This window comes from Protopterus annectens, chromosome 15.part0, assembly GCF_019279795.1.
Source record: "Protopterus annectens isolate FY-2018-M chromosome 15.part0, PAN1.0, whole genome shotgun sequence".
Lineage (NCBI taxonomy): Eukaryota > Metazoa > Chordata > Ceratodontiformes > Protopteridae > Protopterus > Protopterus annectens.
In genome coordinates this window covers 717,683,334-717,702,352 of record NC_056749.1, presented here as the reverse complement: position 1 = coordinate 717,702,352, position 19,019 = coordinate 717,683,334, and the positions used below count along the sequence as shown (strand labels likewise).

The 19,019-nt window shown below is 40.1% G+C and overlaps 1 protein-coding gene across 2 annotated transcripts in view; it reads right to left on the bottom strand.

Moving 5' to 3' along the window:
* HPRT1 (hypoxanthine phosphoribosyltransferase 1) overlaps positions 1 to 19,019 on the bottom strand; it is a 701,758-nt gene that overhangs the window by 43,697 nt on the left and 639,042 nt on the right. For both annotated transcript variants that reach the window (XM_044057582.1, XM_044057580.1), the window contains one exon: positions 17,351 to 17,427. In XM_044057582.1, coding sequence (XP_043913517.1) covers positions 17,351 to 17,427 — 77 coding nt within the window. The remainder of the gene's footprint in view (positions 1 to 17,350; positions 17,428 to 19,019) is intronic.

Here is a 19,019-nt window from a genome sequence, read left to right as displayed (position 1 = left end):
ACTCTGTAGGAGAATTTGTAAAGCCTACCAACTCATTACACTCCCAAAACATATGTTCCCAGTTGCATCTTTCTTCCCAATCACACCTCAAAATATTTTTCCTCAGACTGCAAATGTTGGGAGTCTGCTTTGGGTATAAAAATACCCACGCAAACACTTCCAAGTTGTTGTTTGTCTTTCGGCTTTTCCCGGTTAGGGGTCACCACAGCGGAACTCCGGTCCGCTAATGATTGGCAGTAGATTTTCACGAACGCTGAGGTGCCAGCTTGATGTCCAACCTTCAACAAAGGCACGCCCATTTACGCATGTCTTTCAAATGCCACCAAACCGCGGGTAGGACACGCAGACTCCACACAGAAGGCACTCCAGCAGAGAATCGAACGGGAGAACCTCATGCTGTGAGGCAACAATGTTACCACTGCACCACCGTGGCATCATGCAAACATTTCCAAGTAAAAATCCTAAATCTTCTAGGCTTTGATGCATATCTGGGAGCCAAATATATACCACCTCCCCCATTGTTTTCTTGTGAATTACTCATAGGTTCATAGGTTCATACTAGGCTATCTGCCCGAGGGCATTTACAAGCCTAGCCCATAGTTTTGTGGCTTACGCCACCCCTTTAGTATGGGGAACTATACCCATTATTTTGCTGTGCCTCTGTTGAGCAGTGACACTGAGGTAATCCCTATAGGTTCATACTAGGCTATCTGCCCGAGGGCAATTACAAGCCTAGCCCATAGTTTTACAAGCCTAGCCCAATTAAAATTCTCTTTCCAATCTTTTCCAACTCTTCTGATTGGTTCATGCAGTTACTGTGCAGTATTTTATATGCCCTACTCATAACACTTTTCTGAAAATTTTTATTTAACATTTACAGTATATACACAAAGAAAGAAATCCATCATCACATACTGTTATACACTGTTAGGAATACATGAATCAAGACAATCTTATACAATTAACACATCAAGAGTCTAAGCTTTTCAAAAGCAGCCATTCAAAAATAATCTTTTTTTTAACAGCAGCTTCTGTTCTAGACTCAACTAAAAACTCTGGCATAGCAAGTCTTTCCCTTAGGATTCCCCTATCTTTCTCTTTACCAAATGTCTTCTTGGCCTCATCCCATTCTATCACCTTTCCCTCTCTAGTTATTTGCTCACAATACCTTGGTTTCTTTGATAGTTTTCTCTAGTAAACTCCAGCAACCTCTTGCCTATTCTCTGCATCTCTAAATGCAGTCATCTCCATTGGAAGAATCTCTTCTTGTGTTGGCTTAGTTCTGAGAATATTTTCCTACTACTTTATGAATATAATATTTTTTTTAATTTCTCCAAATCTTTTGGCTTTCTAATACCATGACGAGTATGGACCCACTTCCTAAGTCAAAGTATAATTAAAGTTCATAAAGTGAGTATTGTTTCAATCTTTGATGTCAGCCAGAAGTGCTCTTCATGGCATCCACAATATGCCCAGTAATGACGACTCCTGCAATTCGTATGGAGTTACACATATTGGTAACATATCTAAATACAATTGTAGATTTTTGTTTTAATAAGACCCATTGCTCCTACTACTACTGAAACTGTCTGGGTATCTTTCTTCCACATTGCTCATTTCTGCCTGCAAATCCTGATATTTTATGACTGTCTCTCTCTATGCAAGACACTGTAGTCACTGGGTGCAACGATTTCAATGATCAATGCTATTTTGTCTTTTTTTCATGGACCACTACATCTGGTTTTCTCGCATCTATCTTTTAAACTGTTGGTAACAGGTGATCCATGTGATGTAGACCACCTTTTTTCTATGATGCTTTGTGGCTCATGTTTCCAGTGTTTTTCAGCTACTTCAATACTATAATGTTTATACAATCCCCAGTGCAACCACCATGTCACATTATTATGCCTTTCAGTACACAGTCCTCCTGCCATTAGTATATCACAATCAGCAACGAGGTGTACAAATGTTTCTAACTATGCTTTACAAAACCTACATTTGTCTGCTTCCCCCACATGTTCAATGGACTTTAACCTGTAGGTAACCTACTATCTTGGCCCGCCAATATTAATCTTTCATCTTTTGGTTTGAATTCGCCCCTTCTTAACCATTCCTGCATTTGATCCAGATCAACATGGGGTATTTCCAAGAGTTTTCAATACTTGCAACTATATTTATGCATTTTCCACATTTTTTGCCTTCTCATCTGATCCTTCACCTTATATTCTTTCTTTTGTTTTTTTGGCACATTCAGTTGCTGTCTGATTGTTATCTACTTCTGGTTTGATTTCCATTCCTATTTGACACTGATATGCTTCTGCTAGACTAAGAAGGGAAGTCATTTTAGATCTACTGTCCTCAAGTTTCAAAACTTTCATTATATTTGGGTCTTGTGAGGTCAGCAGCTATCTATGCAGTCCCACAATTGCAGATCTATACATATAAACAGTTTTAAGTAGGCCCATACCTTCTTCGAAACGGGGAATATATAATCTTGGAATGCACGGATTTTTACAAATCATTTGGTGAGCATGAAGCATCCTTCTTGTTTTCCTGTCTAAGCTATCCAACACCTTTTGGGACCAGTCAATCACTCCAAAACTAAGTTAGGACAGCAAGAGCAAATTGGTTTATGCTCAAATTTTGTTCCTAGATGTCAATCTTGTTTTCAAGATTAATTTATGGCTTTGAAAATATTCCTAAGTTTTACTTGCATTTATTCATGTTTTATTGTTGATCATTCTTCACTTCCCAAATATTTATATACTTCCTCTTGCTGAGGTTCCTTTTTTATCACATTCCTGTCCCAAACTGATATTTTCTTGGTGCTGCAACTTTCCTGCTTTAAAGGTTGCTTTTCCACCTTTATCAAGACCAAATGACATTCTTGTATCATCTGAAAAATTTTGACTACTTGCAGTTGCGCTTTCCAGTTCCTCATCTGATGAAGTCTTCACACTGTTGCTTTCTGGGAACGAATTTATAGCCATGATGTAATCTATTAAGCAGACAGCTTAATGGGTTAAGGGCAAGGCAAAAGAGCAACAGTGACAGAGTTGCCCCGAGATATCCCCCTTTGGATTTTTATCCCTGGAATAATAATTTGTCCTTTATCATGGCTCAGCTGCAAAGTGGTTTGCCACTGTTTCATGATCGCTGTGATGTAAATTTATCAGTTTAGGGTGCATCTTACACATTTTAAGCACTCTTTTATCCATGAATGTGGGATAGTCAAATGCTTGTTTGTAGTCTATCCATGCCACGTTTGTATTCTTTCCTGTTACAGTTCTCTACCATGACTTTAACAAATGATCCTTTGTTCCATGTGACTTTCTTTTATTGCCCTATTGCCATAATTGAGTTTTCTTCTAAATGACTATAAACTCTGTCGGCATCAATTCCAGTGTATAGTTTATACGTTGGAAGGCAAGTTATTGGTCTATAATTTTTAGGGTAGCTTGCAGGTTCACTCAAGGAGGAGCATTGTTTTTCCAGTTAGCCAGACTGGCGTCTGTTCAGGGTGTGCGTATAAATAGTTCTTACTCATGGCTAAACCTTCGTGCAAAGATGTTAATACTTTTAACTGGAAGTTAGGCACTGCATCTGGGCCTGTGGTTTTCCATTTCGAGGCTTTTCTCAACTTTGTTACAATCTCTCTGGCTGTTACTTCATCCCATTTCATATCTAGTACCTTTGAACTTCTTATTCTTTTACTTCTATCCATTTAGCATCTTTAAGTTCCACTGGATCTTCATAAATACTTCTCCAAAATGCATCTATTTATTCTTTTTTGGTGGTCTTTCAATTCCTTTTACCCTCCTCCACAATTCTCTATAAATGTTTTATGGGTTATCATTAAATTGCTTATTTTGTAGTTTGCCATTACATTTATCTATGTATATTTTAAGTTTTTCTGCATGGGGTGATATTTTTAGTTTATTTGTGATACTGTATGATAAATCCAGATACATAATACTGTGCACTGCTTTTATCATGTCCATCTTTCTGAGTATTTCTGTTGATCTGTTCCCTCTTTTATATTCTAACAGTGACACTTCTCGTCTTAATTGCTTTATATGTTTCTCTATTCAATACTTCCATGATGGTATTCGATTTCTCCTTTTCCTCTAACTACCCTGTGCTTTTGTGGTAGAACTTTATCAGTTTTTAATTTAGCTGCACAGTAATTTGTCCTGTTTACTTCTGTTACATCGCATGGATCTTTATGGACAGTCCTAATTACTGTGTTCATTTGTTTTATCAAACCTCAAACGTTTTGGGTTTTATTGACCTTCTGCAATCTATTTATTTCATTGATCTTAATATGTCTATCTCTATTAAATCAAACAACTCTTCTCTTAGCTCATTTTCTTCTAAACTGAGGGCACATTTTTTGTTCTCCATTTTCTGTGGCATTCTATAGAAAGTTCTGTAGCATCTTCCTATGGCACATTCTCTTCAATTTCATCCTGTGTCATCTGTTGCACTGTCATATGGGAACTCGTCAGCTTATCACTCATCATTGACTGTGTCAGAGTTTCCACAATTTCCTGTTGCTTCCCTTGCTGTCCAGCTTCAAGTGAATGTTCATACTGGTTTCCTGTGGCAGGCTCTAAAATTCTTCATATGGCAACTGACCAATTGCCATTCTACTGTTTGTTTCCTTAATTTGGATGCCTATTCCTCTATCCTGCTGTGGTGCTTTCTGAGTTACATTTTCGACACTGAACCCTTCACTTTGCAGGTATTCCACAACCTTAGTTTCTATTTCTTTAACTTCTCCTTTACTAACCTTATTTACTACTTTTCCTCTTTGTTTTCTTATTTTTTGTATTTTTAAAGTCTTCCATGTCTTGATTCCTTTGCCTGTATTTCTCTTCAGATATCTTTCGTGCTGCTCATTTTGTACTGATTAGCTTTGTTTTCTCCTTTGCATAAATATTACACCATATTAAATCTCTTTCTTTCCCATATCCATACATCATCTTCAGATGTCTCCTGATTTTACTGTTTCTCCCTACTCTGGGGACATATTCCATCATGCTGTGATGCAACCTTTATTAGACCTTCTACACCAAATCCTTCACTTCGCAAGCACCCCATAACTTCAACTTCTACTTTACTAATCTTCTTTTCTACATTCCCCGTTTGTGATTTTTTTTTGCGTGTGAAATTTTCCATATCTGGATGCTTTTGTCTGTATTTCTCATTGAATATCTTTGCGGCTGCCTTTTTTGTACGGATTAATTTGGCTTTCAACTTTGCATAAATCCTGGACCACATCAGAATGTACAGCTACCCTCAGCTGCAGATTTCTGGACTCATGCAGAACATCAGAACTCACACTGAACATTTATTTGCTAAAGGAACACTTATTACATTCACAGCACTCTCTTATTTTTGAATCCAATTTTCTTACATACAAAAAAAAGCTATTAGATTAAGCCAAGCACATTCAGACAGTCGCCTATGCAAAAGAGAAAACATCTTAACTCTACATATATTACAATCCAAGCACTTTTACACCCCATCCCCCTACCTCAACAGCACAAGATTACAGCATATTAACCATGCTTCTGTACAACCTTCTCGTTTTATATACTATGCCAAACTATGCCACCTCCACTTCTTAAAAACAAAAAAAGAAAAAAGTACTTGTTTACTTTAGTATCATATACAACAATCACTGAAAATGCTTTACTATAACAAGTTATATCATGAAATGTTTTATACAAACACGGTTAATGTTTTGAGTTATTTTCTCCTTTTACAGTCCTTCCAAAAATAAAGACACGAAGGGAGTTATGCACTTTTCAGTATCCTCATAACAAATTCAACAAAAAGTCCAATCTTTCTCAGCAATTTTTCCTGTAAACCTATATTCCACAAATATGACTGATGCTTTACAATCTCGCATTTATTTACTAACCGCAGTGTTAGTGGTCTTCTGTTAATCTCCAGCTCAAGTCCGATTCTTAACTCTCATGCTCTATCTCTCAAGCATTTTCCTTTGGAACACTGACAAATGTTTCACAGGCAGTCTTGTTATTATGAGCTTTATTAGCAACAGAATAAGAAGCACAGTCCCCTTCTGTTTGGCAGCTCACTTTTTTTGTTGGACAAACTTTTGTATTTCCTTTTTGGCCTGTTCTGCATCAAAAAATAACTGATCCTCCAAGAAAAAATATTCAGAAGACAGCTGGATACAACAGTCTGAATCTTACAGCTGCCTCTCAACATTCCTCAATAGCTGGGATAAATTTGCTTTTCTTCTACTTTGTATAGAGTGAATAATCATTTTCCACAAACATTCGACTGCCTCTAATTTTTAATTCTTTGACCTGCCACTGTTTTGTCAGGATCAACTTTTTCTGATGGTATGACCGCAGCTTTACTAACAAGGTCTTGGCTGCTTTCTTGTGGCCAGGTTTAGAGCATATGGACAATGTTATGGAATACCAGTCCAGCTGCTTAATTGTGCTTTCATAAAATTAACAGTCTCTGTTCCTTCCAGCTTCTCTTGTACAACAAAAAAATCTTAGGTGTTCTCTGCATGCTGTTCTCTAACTCTTACCATTTTTTGAGTCAGCTCTTCTTAAGCAGTCTCATACTCTGACAGCATTTTCTTCATTTCAACCTCTGATTTTTGCAGTTTTATCAGTTCATCTCAGCAGTCGTTTAAAATTTCTTCTATTTTTTCCAGCCTTTTGTTATTTGAGTTGACACACCTTCAGTGTTCCATAATCAGCTCTATGCACATTTGATTTATTTTTTCTGTAAATTACTGGAAGACATATCTTGTATCAAAGTTGGAGCGTGAACTACTTTATGCTGAACAGCTGCAGGATTCTTCCCAGTCAGTGTTTTTTCTTCACCTTTTCTACTTGATTTTTTTCAAGCTCTCCAAATTTCTTCTTTGCTGGCATCCAGTTAGTGTACTTATTGGCCAGAAACAGAATTTTACTAAAACTGTCAGAATTACTAGCCCTTATCCCTCAAGTTGCTTTTTTTCACATCAGGAGAGCCGAAATTAAGCTACTGATCATAACTGGGACTTCCAAGATGGATTCACACTGATCCTTCTTTAGTAAGTTTTATCTAATAAGCTGTAGTGTAGATAATATATGCATCTTTTAACTGTTTGCTACATCCCATGAGTATTACTATTTTAAGCCCTTGTACAGTTGCTCTAAGACATTTATATGTGCAAATCTCCTTAAAGGAGAACCACACCCACAGACTCAAAAAAAACATGTTTATTTCATCATGGTTTGGTGTTTCCTACCTTTTAACACCACTCTGGGACTATTTACAGGTTTTTAAATATTTTTATACAGAATTTCTCAGTCTGATCACATGGGGTCTGGCATCTTGAAGTAAATCTGATCGTATAGTCTGCCTCCAGGTATCCCACAATGCAATGCTTGTTTGTAAAAAAAAAAAAAAAAAACTACATCACGCAGGCTTCTTTCTTCCTAAAGCTCCTGTCACTGCATTGATTTTACATGTATACACTGCTGTCTTTCAGTTAGTTTTAACTAACATTTCATGCCATTCAGTGACTACTTAAAACACAAACAATGCAAATGCCACAAACTGCAGTCTTTTGTGAAGCCTGAATTGTACTTGTTTGACTCATCTCTCATCCTCCTATATATTTAACATCTCTAGCTGTCAAAGTGCTAAGGGTAATTTGAGCTGTTACCTACTGTGATTGACAGCTCAAAGCAGGAGACTTCACTCATGTGCTGTGTACTTGTTCTAGCCTTTACTTTCTGTAGGGGAAGGACCAGGGAGCTGTGACATCACAGCATGGGTGGGTTTTTAGGACAGCAGTAGTGATGTCAGTTTGGGGAAGGAAATGGCCAGAAAACTACCTGCATTCAGTGGCCTTGATGACATCAGTGAATTGGAGACTGCAGCAAGGGCAGGACAAAAGTTTTTTTGAAAGTGAAAGCACCACAGTACAGTAAGGTACTGTTCTAGTGGAGAGAAACAGTCAATTTAAAATATTTTAAATGCTGTAGTTTTGTTTATTCATAGCAGGGACAGTAAAATAGGGAGAAAAAAGCGAAGTTGAGCATTTAATAATAGAATCCCATTGTTGTCCTCTAATCACATTTATTTTCCATTTTCCCAGTTGCCATTAATAGATTCCTTGAGTCAGACTTGAGCTCCTAATTTATTTATGAAGGAAGGTTATGCACTATCCGTGTGGAAGCTTCAGCCTCTTGAAAAAACGCATGGAGTTTCTAAGTGACTTCATAAAGACAAGCAGGAAGCTTTTCTGGTGACCAGGCTTCTCAGACTTTCTTTACTGATTTCCATGTTTAAAAACAGTTGATACTTTCAGACAATATTCCTTACAATAAACAGGCAGCAATGTCATTTATTAGATACGGTATTTTTTTAGAATTGAAATCCCAGTAAAATGTTTTCCCATCTCAGACTCAAAGCCTGTCATGATCTGTACTTCGCAGATATGTGGAGGAATGACTTAAAAATTCTACTGCTAGTATAATCTTTTCTTAATTTTTAAATAAGCGAATACTTAATATTTAAGTGCATAATTAACATTTACAGCCAGATTCCAAAACAGCTACTCTCAGTGCATGTCTGTCCTGATAACGAAAGACTTGCTCTCAGTGTAAGACCCATCTATAAACAGGTGAACACTGGGGGACAGACTCCAAGAGATGCACCATCAGTGTAAGTGATCACTTAAGAGTCTATTTTGGAATTGGAACCTTAACATTTACATATTCTATAGGAAATGATCAACTCTCGTTTTTGCAACATGTTGAGATTATATATTATGTGCTAAAGCTCTGCATATCCATACTTACGTTTGCTGTTAAAAGTTACTTATCACTGTATATTTACATTACTCATGTTATAACTTATTTAGCATGCTTCCCCCCTTATTATTATACAGCCACTTTATGTTACATTTCTGCATAATCAGTTTTCACTGTTTTGACAGAACAGCAGTATGGTTGTAAGTCGATGCTTATTCAATTTGACAGTTTTTACTGTTACATTGTGCGTCAGCTAATATGAAACATATTCCAAAGTTATTTAAATAAGTTAAGATTGAGACTGTTATGGCTGAATGGGTATTCAAGTTTCCAAAGTTGGTAAACAGCTTACAGATACATAGTAAATGCTTACTATTACATATAGATAGACATAAAAATAGTTGCTTCATTTTAGCAGTATTAATTCTTTATGGGTCATAAAAATATAACTTTGCATACTTCTGACTTGGTTACATAATTTTGTAAGTAGCATGGTGGTGTTACTAGGAAGGTGGGAAGGTAAAGTAGTGAAAAAATGGTTAAGGAGAAATTAGCCTACAGGTTCATATCCTGCTCACAACGCAAAAAAAAAAAAAAAAAAAGAGCGAAATTAGCCTAAATTGTGATATTAAAATTATACATTTAATTCCTAAACAGTACTTGAATAACTTATGCACAGACAGTTGTTCATGAACCTATTTAAAAAGTGAGCACACGAGTGAGTGAGCCCTTAAGCTTTCATTTAAGGAACAGATGACGTCATAAATGGTTTTCTCAGCAGTCTTTCTCCAAGATGGCCATTTACTTAATTAGCACTATATACAAGTAACTATGTCAAGACATTTCTAAAACAGCACAGATTATGGCACTTGATCTTTCTTGATGGGACTAAAATGACAGTAAGAGGAAATGCTGAAGGAAAAAATAATTACCATGTATAATACAAAAAAGAAAAGATGAAATATATACTTTTTATGAATAAGGAAAAAATGAATAAGTACTTTTGTTGTCTATTTCTCTTTCATATCATGTCATAAAAATAAATCCTTACTAGCCATTCATACCCCATTTTCTACCTAGGTATACTCAAACACTGCCTAATCAATATTGTGTATAAAGACTATACTATTTCCATGTCCACTATATCACTGTTTTGTCACATTACTAGTGTATTGGGAATGTCAACAGTAGGAAGTATAACTGTACATGCCATATGTTTACACAGCAGAGTCATATCTAACAAAATTATTCAATCTAAGACTTCAGTGACGCACCTTAATGGGTCTATATTAGAACGACAAAAGATTAAAATGTCAAAGCACCTAAACGCCGAAAATGCAGGACCTTGAACTTGCTATTGTTGGGGGCTGCTCCCCCCACTCCCACTAAAGATATATATACCAACTCCGAGATCGCACTACAGTGAAGAAAGAGAAAACATTCCGATCTTCACTGTACTGTGATTTACAAAAAGCATGTCGAGGTCTGTCATTTTTGGTGTTTAGGCGCTTCGACATTTTAATCTTTCATCATTTTAATATAGACTCACCTTAACTACTGATGTTAATTCATAAGCTGACTTCCATCTAAAAAAGGAACTTAAACTGATATTACAGCACATATACTATCCAAAGGGATACAACCCTTATGAATAAAAAGCAAATACAGGCAGCAGAACCAGACACTCACGGGGAGATGCATGAACTGAATTATCCACTTTATCACTGACTTCTCATCTGCATTTGTTAGAGTGGACCACATGTCGCTGATCATAAGACTTGCATATCTTGGTATTTTGGTTAATCCTGTCAAATGGCTCACTGCTTAGCTAAGTGACAGAGTATGTCATGTTAAATATGAGGGAAGTACAGGCAAATCTTGAGATATGGGCACTGCTTGCCACAAGGCTCAATCTTCTTTCCCTATTTACTTGGCGCACACACACTTGACATAGCTGCTGCAGACATTTTTTTTCTCTATATGCAAATTATTTAAAACTGTACAAACTGGCAATAAGGGTATCCTGGAAAATCTGCAACATTGCCCCCCCCCCCCCCAAAGTCTAGACAAGAGGTGGACTTGACTTTAGATTTTTATTACCACAATGATTTACTTTAATGAAAGTAACCCACTGAGTGGATGTATAAGCAAAGCAATCAGAACTAGTATGTTGGAGGCTATAAAAACACACACACACATTATATATACACACACACACACAGACAGACACAAGCACATACATCTGTAACAAGATCTAAGCTGGAATTCAGTCAAGACAGTAGTTTTGTACCTACCATAAATGTAGATGTCCGATAGATATGCAACTGCAGTCCTGACATATGGGTTTGTCCTGCCTCAGGCAGCCCTTCGGTCGGCCGGATTCCCAAGTCAGGGTCCGGCGTCAGCTGATGTCGCCTCCTCCCCGACGTCAGAGCGGCCGGGGTATAAAGGCATCAGCCGACGCCATCTTCTTCAGTGTTTCTTGCCCCAGATGCCAGGTGCCCTCCAAGGAAGGCTAAATTTTGGGAATGGATAAACAAAAATTCCAGACATGCACAACAGTAATAAACAGATACACCATAACAGATATCCCCAGCTTATAGGAAAAGGGGGGAAATGGACCCAAGGGAAAAAACAGAGGGGTAGGAGGGAGGGAAAACCTGACTGCAGTTGCATATCTATCGGACATCTACATTTATGGTAGGTACAAAACTGTACTATGTCCTTCAAGAATGCAACTGCAGTCCTGACATATGGGTTGAATACCATAGCCAAGCTGGGGGTGGTAGGACTAAGCAAGAGATGGTGTAGCTAGAAGGCCCTGCAGGACTGCCGAAGCAAAGCATGCTCGGGATCTGGAGTATAATGGCAGGTTGTAGTGTTTGGTAAATGTATGCACGGAGCTCCATGCAGCAGCCTCTAGAATATCTTTTGTAGCCACTCCTCTTAGAAAGGCTGTGGATGTGGCCATAGCTGTGGTGAAGTGTGGTCTAATATTGACTGGCACACTTTTTCCATGGAAAGAGTAACAGAATCTGATGCAGTGTCCAATCCATTTTGAGATAGTTTGCTTGGTGACTGCCTTTCCTTGTGCCTCAGCAGCATAGGCTACAAACAGTTGGTCAGACTTCCTGGTAGACTTTGTTCTGTCCAAGTAGTAGTGTAGTTGCCTGCAAATGTCTAAAGTATGCAACAGCTTTTCCCCTTTGTTTTGAGGGTTAGGAAAGAAAGTAGGCAGGTGAATTGCTTGGTTTAGAGACACTCTGGATATCACCTTAGGCATGAAGGAAGGATTGGTCCTAAGAGAAACTCTGTCCTGATGAAAGATGAGGAAAGGAGGAACTGCCATGAGGGCCTGTATCTCAGAGACTCTTCTTGCTGAGGTGACTGCCAACAAGAAAACCGTTTTCCAAGATAGAAATTGCATTTCTGAAGATGCTGCTGGTTCAAAAGGAGGAAGAGTTAATTTTTCCAAGACGTAATTGAGGTCCCATGCAGGAATTGGTTGTTTCCTTGGAGGTTTGATATTCTTTATACCCCTTAGAAACTGTCTTAGCAAAGGATGCGAAAACACAGGTGGATCACAGTTGTAATGTGCTGAGATAGCTGAAGCGTGGATTTTGATGGAAGAGTATGAGAGGCCACTGTGAAACATTTCTGCCAAGTATTTTAATATCAGAGGTATGTTCATCAGGGATGCATCCTGGCCCTTGTTGACATTCCAGATGGTGAATCTCTTCCATTTGGCCGAATAGGTTTTTCTGGTGGAAGGTCTGCGTGCCTCCAACAAAATTTCCTGAACTTTTTTGGAGAGGGAGTCATGGATCCCGGTCATGGAACTCTCCAAGCTGTCAGCTTTAAGGTTTGCAGATTCGGATGAACGGTCTTGTAGTTGTGCTGAGTCAGGAGCTGAGGCCATTGAGGCAAGGGCCACGGTTTGGTGTGAGTAATGCTCAGTAGCAGTGGGTACCAGTGTTGCTTTGGCCAGTCTGGAGCTATCAAGATTCCTCTTGGTTGTTCTGCCTTGATCTTCAGTAACACCTTGGTGATTAAAGGTAGGGGAGGGAATGCATAAATTGTTAGGGCATTCCAGCTGAAGGAAAGAGCATCCATTTTCCAAGCTAGAGGATGGTAAATCCTTGTGCAAAACCTTTCCAGATGATGATTGAGATGAGATGCAAAGAGGTCTACGTCTGGTCTTCCCCATGCAGTTATTTGTGAGAAAATGCGTGGGTGTAGCATCCATTTGTGTGGATCCAAGAAATTTCTGCTCAACCTGTCTGCCAGAACATTGTCCTTGCCCGGAACAAACTGGGATTGCAAGTAGATGTTCAGTTTCAGGGACTTTTCCCAAAGAGTCATTGTTAGTCTGCAGAGGGGGTAGGAGTCGGGTAGATCGAGAACTTCGGTTTCTGGAGGAAAATCAACAACCGGCACCGGAGTGGCCTCCGGGACCGAAGAGCGTGTTAACGCGGTGTCGTCGGCCTGGAGCGGTAGAATGATCGCTTCCGTAGAGGCCGGAGCACTCGCGGAGGGCTTAGGCGTAGTATCGGTGGAAGACGCGGGCCGAGGGTGTCGGTCCCGGTCCTTGCGTTTCTTGGTAGTTTGTGCTGTCGGTTGCTCCGACGGCATGATGTAAGCGAAGGATTCGCCAAAAAAGACTTCGGCAAATTCTGCCCGGCGCCTGAGAGTGCGCTTATTAAAGCAAGCACAGGCGGCACAGGCCGAGACGTCGTGGTCTGGGCCCAGGCAAGGGAGGCAGTAAGAATGGAAGTCCTTATGAGGTATTTGTTTACCACAAGACAAACAATTATTAACTTTCTCAATTTGTTTTGACATCGGCTGAGGCAAGAAAAAATGTTCCCCAACGGGGTACTTAGCTTTTAGATGACTTCGGTAACTGAAAGCACAGGAGCTGACCGACCGGCACTTGCGAACTGCTTCTGCTTCGGGCACCACGCAGCAAGAAAGACTGGAGAAGATGGCGTCGGCTGGTGCCTTTATACCCCAGCCGCTCTGACGTCGGGGAGGAGGCGACATCAGCCGACGCCAGACCCAGACTTTGGAATCCGGCCGACCGAAGGGCTGCCTGAGGCAGGACAACCCATATGTCAGGACTGCAGCTGCATTCTTGAAGGACATCTATGGTTTCCTTGTTAGAAACAGACTGAATAGATCACAGAATGTATAAGACCCAATGCTATAAGTCTAAACCTCAAAATGCACTCTCTCGAGGCACTGCTAAAAATGGAGAACATCGATATCTGTGCAGTAACTGAGACCTGGTTCAAGGCTCCAGAGAGCACCCCTGCAATACCAGGCTACAACTCTTACCACACTTTTCGGCCACCAAAGCAGGACCGAAACACTAAAGGTGGAGAAGTGTCAATATTTCACCAAGGATATTCACACCACCAGGCTAGTTGCCCAACACAATGAGTCTGAAATTCTCCAGGTGCAACTAACACTAGGTAAAACTGCAATCCAAATTGTAGCTTGCTACAGATCCCCCACCATACCCCAAGATTCTCACTACACCTTTCTAAACATACTGGAAAATATTAAGATAGAACCAAACACCCTAATACTGGGTGATTTTAACTACCCTGCCATTAACTGGGAAAGCGACTCATGTACCAACACCTTTGCCCAACGGTTCTTGGAATTCATAAATTCCAATGCCCTGGATCAACTAATCCATAGTCCCACCAGGGGCTCCAATACCCTAGACCTGGTCATTACCAACATGGGAAATCGATGCTCCACACCTATGGTCACCCCCTCGTTAGTCACGTCTGACCATAAGCTAATCACCCTCAACATCCACATCCCACCCCCACCTGCCAGTAAGGAAACCTCCATAAAAAACTTCTCCAAAGTCAACTTCATGCTACTCAAGTCAGAAGTGACAAACTTCATGACACCCATGCAGACGGGAGCTGAATGTTCAACTGCTGAATCCTACACTAAGACACTGTACGAGCACATCCACTCATGCAAAAATCGTGCCATCCCAAATAGAACCAAGATGCTCTCATCCAAAAAAAAGAAGCCAATCTGGTGGTCCCCTGCCATACACAAACTTTACAACAAAATGAAGAAACTGTTGCAGAAAAGAGGAAAATCCCAGGATGCAAAAAACTTCCTTACCAGCCTCAGTAAGAAACTGAGATCCCTCATAAAATCCTCCAAAGCTAGTTACGAAAATAAAATTGCCAAAGATTCCACAAACAACAAGGCATTCTATAACTGTCAAGAATCTAAATAGCAATGCTCAGATCTGCTCTGAGCTAAAACAGAATGGCATTAAATATACTGACATCAAGGATATTGCCAATATCCTGGCAGATCGACTCAGTGCCAACTTCACCCCCCTCTCACCCCCGAAATGGCCCATCTCAATACCAGAAGATTGCCAAATTCCGGTAATAATGGCCACACAGGTAAAAAACGCACTCTCCAAAGCTAAGAATACAGCATCCATGGGACCAGATGACATCCCAGGCTGTGTACTACATGAACTACAATATGAACTGGCACCTCACCTAAGTGTCATGTTTAATCATAGCCTCACCTCAGGTTTTGTGCCCACTGAGTGGCGCACAGCTACAGTTATCCCACTCCACAAGGGGGGATCCACCTTGGATCCCGGAAACTACCGTCCCATCAGTCTGACGAGCCTTATCTGCAAGGCCATGGAGCGTATTATCATGGAACTTATAAACAAAGACACTGGCAACAATCAAAAACTGGACCCCACCCAGTTTGGGTTCGTGAAGGGCCGATCTTGTCTCCTGAACTTGACTGACTTCTTCGAATCAGTCTCCAGAGCCATGGACAAGGGTAAGGTGGTCCACACAGCCTATCTAGACCTTGCCAAGGCCTTTGACACCATCCCCCACTCTGGAATCATAGATAAACTTACTAAGCTGGTCATTAATCCCTACGTCACCCAATGGGTTGCTAACTGGCTTACTGATAGAACCCACACTGTAAAAGTAGCAGACTCCAAATCCAGCTCCAGACAAGTGGAGTACCTCAGGGTTCAGTCCTGGGACCGCTCTTGTTTGGCATCTACTTCTTTGGCATCTACTTCTCTGAAGTACAGGCCAACACTAAGGGATGCTAGATAAAGTTTGCAGATGACTGCAAACTGGGAGCCATTATTGAATCCCCAAATGATGTGGATACTCTACAAAAGGGCCTTACAGAAACAGATGCTTGGTGCCAGAGCCATGGGCTCAAGCTCAATGCCAAGAAATGTATAGTTATCCCCTTTGGGAAAAACATGTATCCGTGAATTACCATATAGGTGACAGTACACTAAACACCGAAAGTTTGATAAGAGACTTAGGGACACAGGTGGACAGTGGTCTCACCTTTGATAACCACATCGCCTCAACAGTCAGGAAATCCTTCTACGTGGCACACCTCATCACCAAGGGCTTTTCATCCAGAAAAAAGGAGGTCATTGTCCCACTGTACTCATCCCTCAGACCCATTATAGAATACAATGCCCAGTTTGGTATGCACCTCTCAAGACATCTGCAACAACTGGAAAGGCCACAGAAATACCTCACTAAAAGAATCACAGGCCTAAAGCAGATGCACTACGCTGCCCGCCTTAAAAAACTTCAGCTATACTCTGTCGCATATCGTCTACTCAAGAGGCGATCTTTGCTTAACATACAAGGCCATGTCAAAATCAGAGCTGTTGGACATGCTAAACTTAAAGAAATCTCAATCCCTCAGAGCCACACGCTCCAGGGATCTAAACCTTGTCATCACAATAAACAAAACATGCTGGAGGGATAGGTTCCTGACCCAGAGACTCCCCAGACTCTGGAATAGATTGCCCATACATGTCGAGCAGAGTGCCTCTTTGGTCCTCTTCAAAAGGAACCTTGACCTTTGGATGGGAGAAAGGAAATTCACCCCGGGGATCACGTCAGTTGCCCTGCTAGACAGGGGTCCAGGGAAGTAAATAGTGTGGGAAGAAATAGCCAGGGAATTGTTATGGCTAGGCTTGTATAGGCCCTAGGGCTGATAGCCTAGTACCAACCTATGAACCTAAGACAGGTTGTTTACATGCCTAAGTGAACATACAGAAATTAATCTTATGAGAAAAGTTATGGTGGTAGACCTTTAATGCATTTTATAGGCACATAGGGAGAATTCTTAGCTGCAAACTATTATAAACCATGAGAAAGAGTAGCTAATGCATGGAATTCTCTGCCACTCTGTATATAATCAAGTGAGACAAATTACAAAGATTGACATTCAATAACAGTTTACTTCATCGGATTTATTTTTGGCTTCTTCTCTCATTGATTTAATGTGTGGCAAGCAAGTCAAATACCTGGTGTTTCAGGATATTCAAAAATATAAAACTCTACATGTGCTTACATTACACATTTTTAATGTGCACAGTTTTTAAGCAAAGGTTCTGAAAATGACAAATTTTTGTTTTGCATTATGTATAAAAAACGATCACTACAACATGTATGGCAATACACAAATTTTATAACTACGTCTCATAAGTTTGTACTTACATTTAGATCTCGGAAGTATTCATTATAATCAAGGGCATAGCCAACCACAAACTTGTCAGGCACTTCAAATCCTATGTCTGTGAAGAAACATTGCAAAACCAAGATTATTATAATACAAGAAATGTACTGCACTCATAATGGAAGTGTCTTCTTTAAACTGCTCACTGCTCTCATGGAAATGCAAACAAAGAGTGGACTGTGACGCTGGTAAGTAAACCTTGTTGAGGATGATACAGTTCCATTAGCTATGAAAATTTAATTTATATTTTTACACTGAAAATCCAAAACAGCAAACAAAAACAGTATCTTTAGAGTGCTGATGCTAGCAAAGTGTGGGTACAAGAAGAGAGCATATTTGCTTGAAAGATGCAAAAAACCTACACAAAATATTTTGTATTACTTTGAATGAGAAAGTCTTAAGATAAACAGAGCAATACCTCTACATAACTCCTTATCTCTGAAAAATATAAACTTTTAAAAAGTAAGACAATAAGCTGCATGGCTCATAAAAGATATGGTAGCCAAATTCCAGCTACCTTCAAACAGATTCTCTTGTACAAGTATTTTACTATGCCATTAGCAGTATGGATACATTAAGACGACCAGCATATGAAGGGTCTGCTGAGGGGGAGAGGTGTGCATCTTACACTAACCAAGTTCTTCCTTCTCAGGGAGGATGAGGAATCCCTTGTTACAACACAATATCCTAGCAAAGGCTAGAAGTGTTATAGCAACCAAACGAGTGGAAAGCTCACTTGTGGATGTGGGTAGACTTTGATGGTGATGCAGTTACAGAAGTACGTTCACACTTACTGGCTTGAGGCCACCACATACACCTTATCATTAGGGAACAGAAACCCCCTGAGGAGGTTTCAATGCCAAAGCACTAAACACCCCTGAGTGAAGGACAGACTCTTTTAGTTAGGTGTTTCTGCGGCCTTTCCAGTTGTTGCAGATTTCTTGAGAGGTACATACCAATCGGGCGTTGTATTCTATAATGGGTCTAATGAGGGATGAGTACAGTGGGACAATGACCTCCTTTTTTCTGGATGAAAAGCCCTTAGTGATGAGGTGTGCCACATAGAAGGATTTCCTGACTGTTGTGGTGATGCGGTTATCAAAGGTGAAACCACTGTCCACCTGTGTCCCTAAGTCTCTTATCACACTTTTGGTGTTTAGTGTACTGCCACCTATGTGGTAATTTAAGGGTACATGTTTTTTCCCTAAGGAGATAGCTATACATTTCTTGGCACTGAGCTTGAGCCCATGGCCCTGACACCAAGCATCTGTTTCTGGAAGGCCCTTTTGTAGAATATCCACATCGTTTGAGGATTCAATAATGGTTCCCAGTTTGCAGTCATCTGCAAACTTTGTTAGCCAGAGTCCCTTAGTGTTGGTCTGTACTTCAGAGAAGTAGATGCCAAACAAAATCGGTCTCAGGAGTGAACCCTGAGGTACTCCACTTGTCTGGAGCTGGATTTGGAGTTGGCTACTTTTACAGTGTAGGTTCTCTCAGTAAGCCAGTTGGCAACCCATCGATTGACGTAGGGATTAATGCCCAGCTTAGTAAGTTTATCTATGATTCCAGAGTCATGGATGATGTTGAAGGCCTTGACGAGGTCCAGATAGGCTGTGTTGACCACCTTACCCTTGTCCAAGGCTCTGGAGA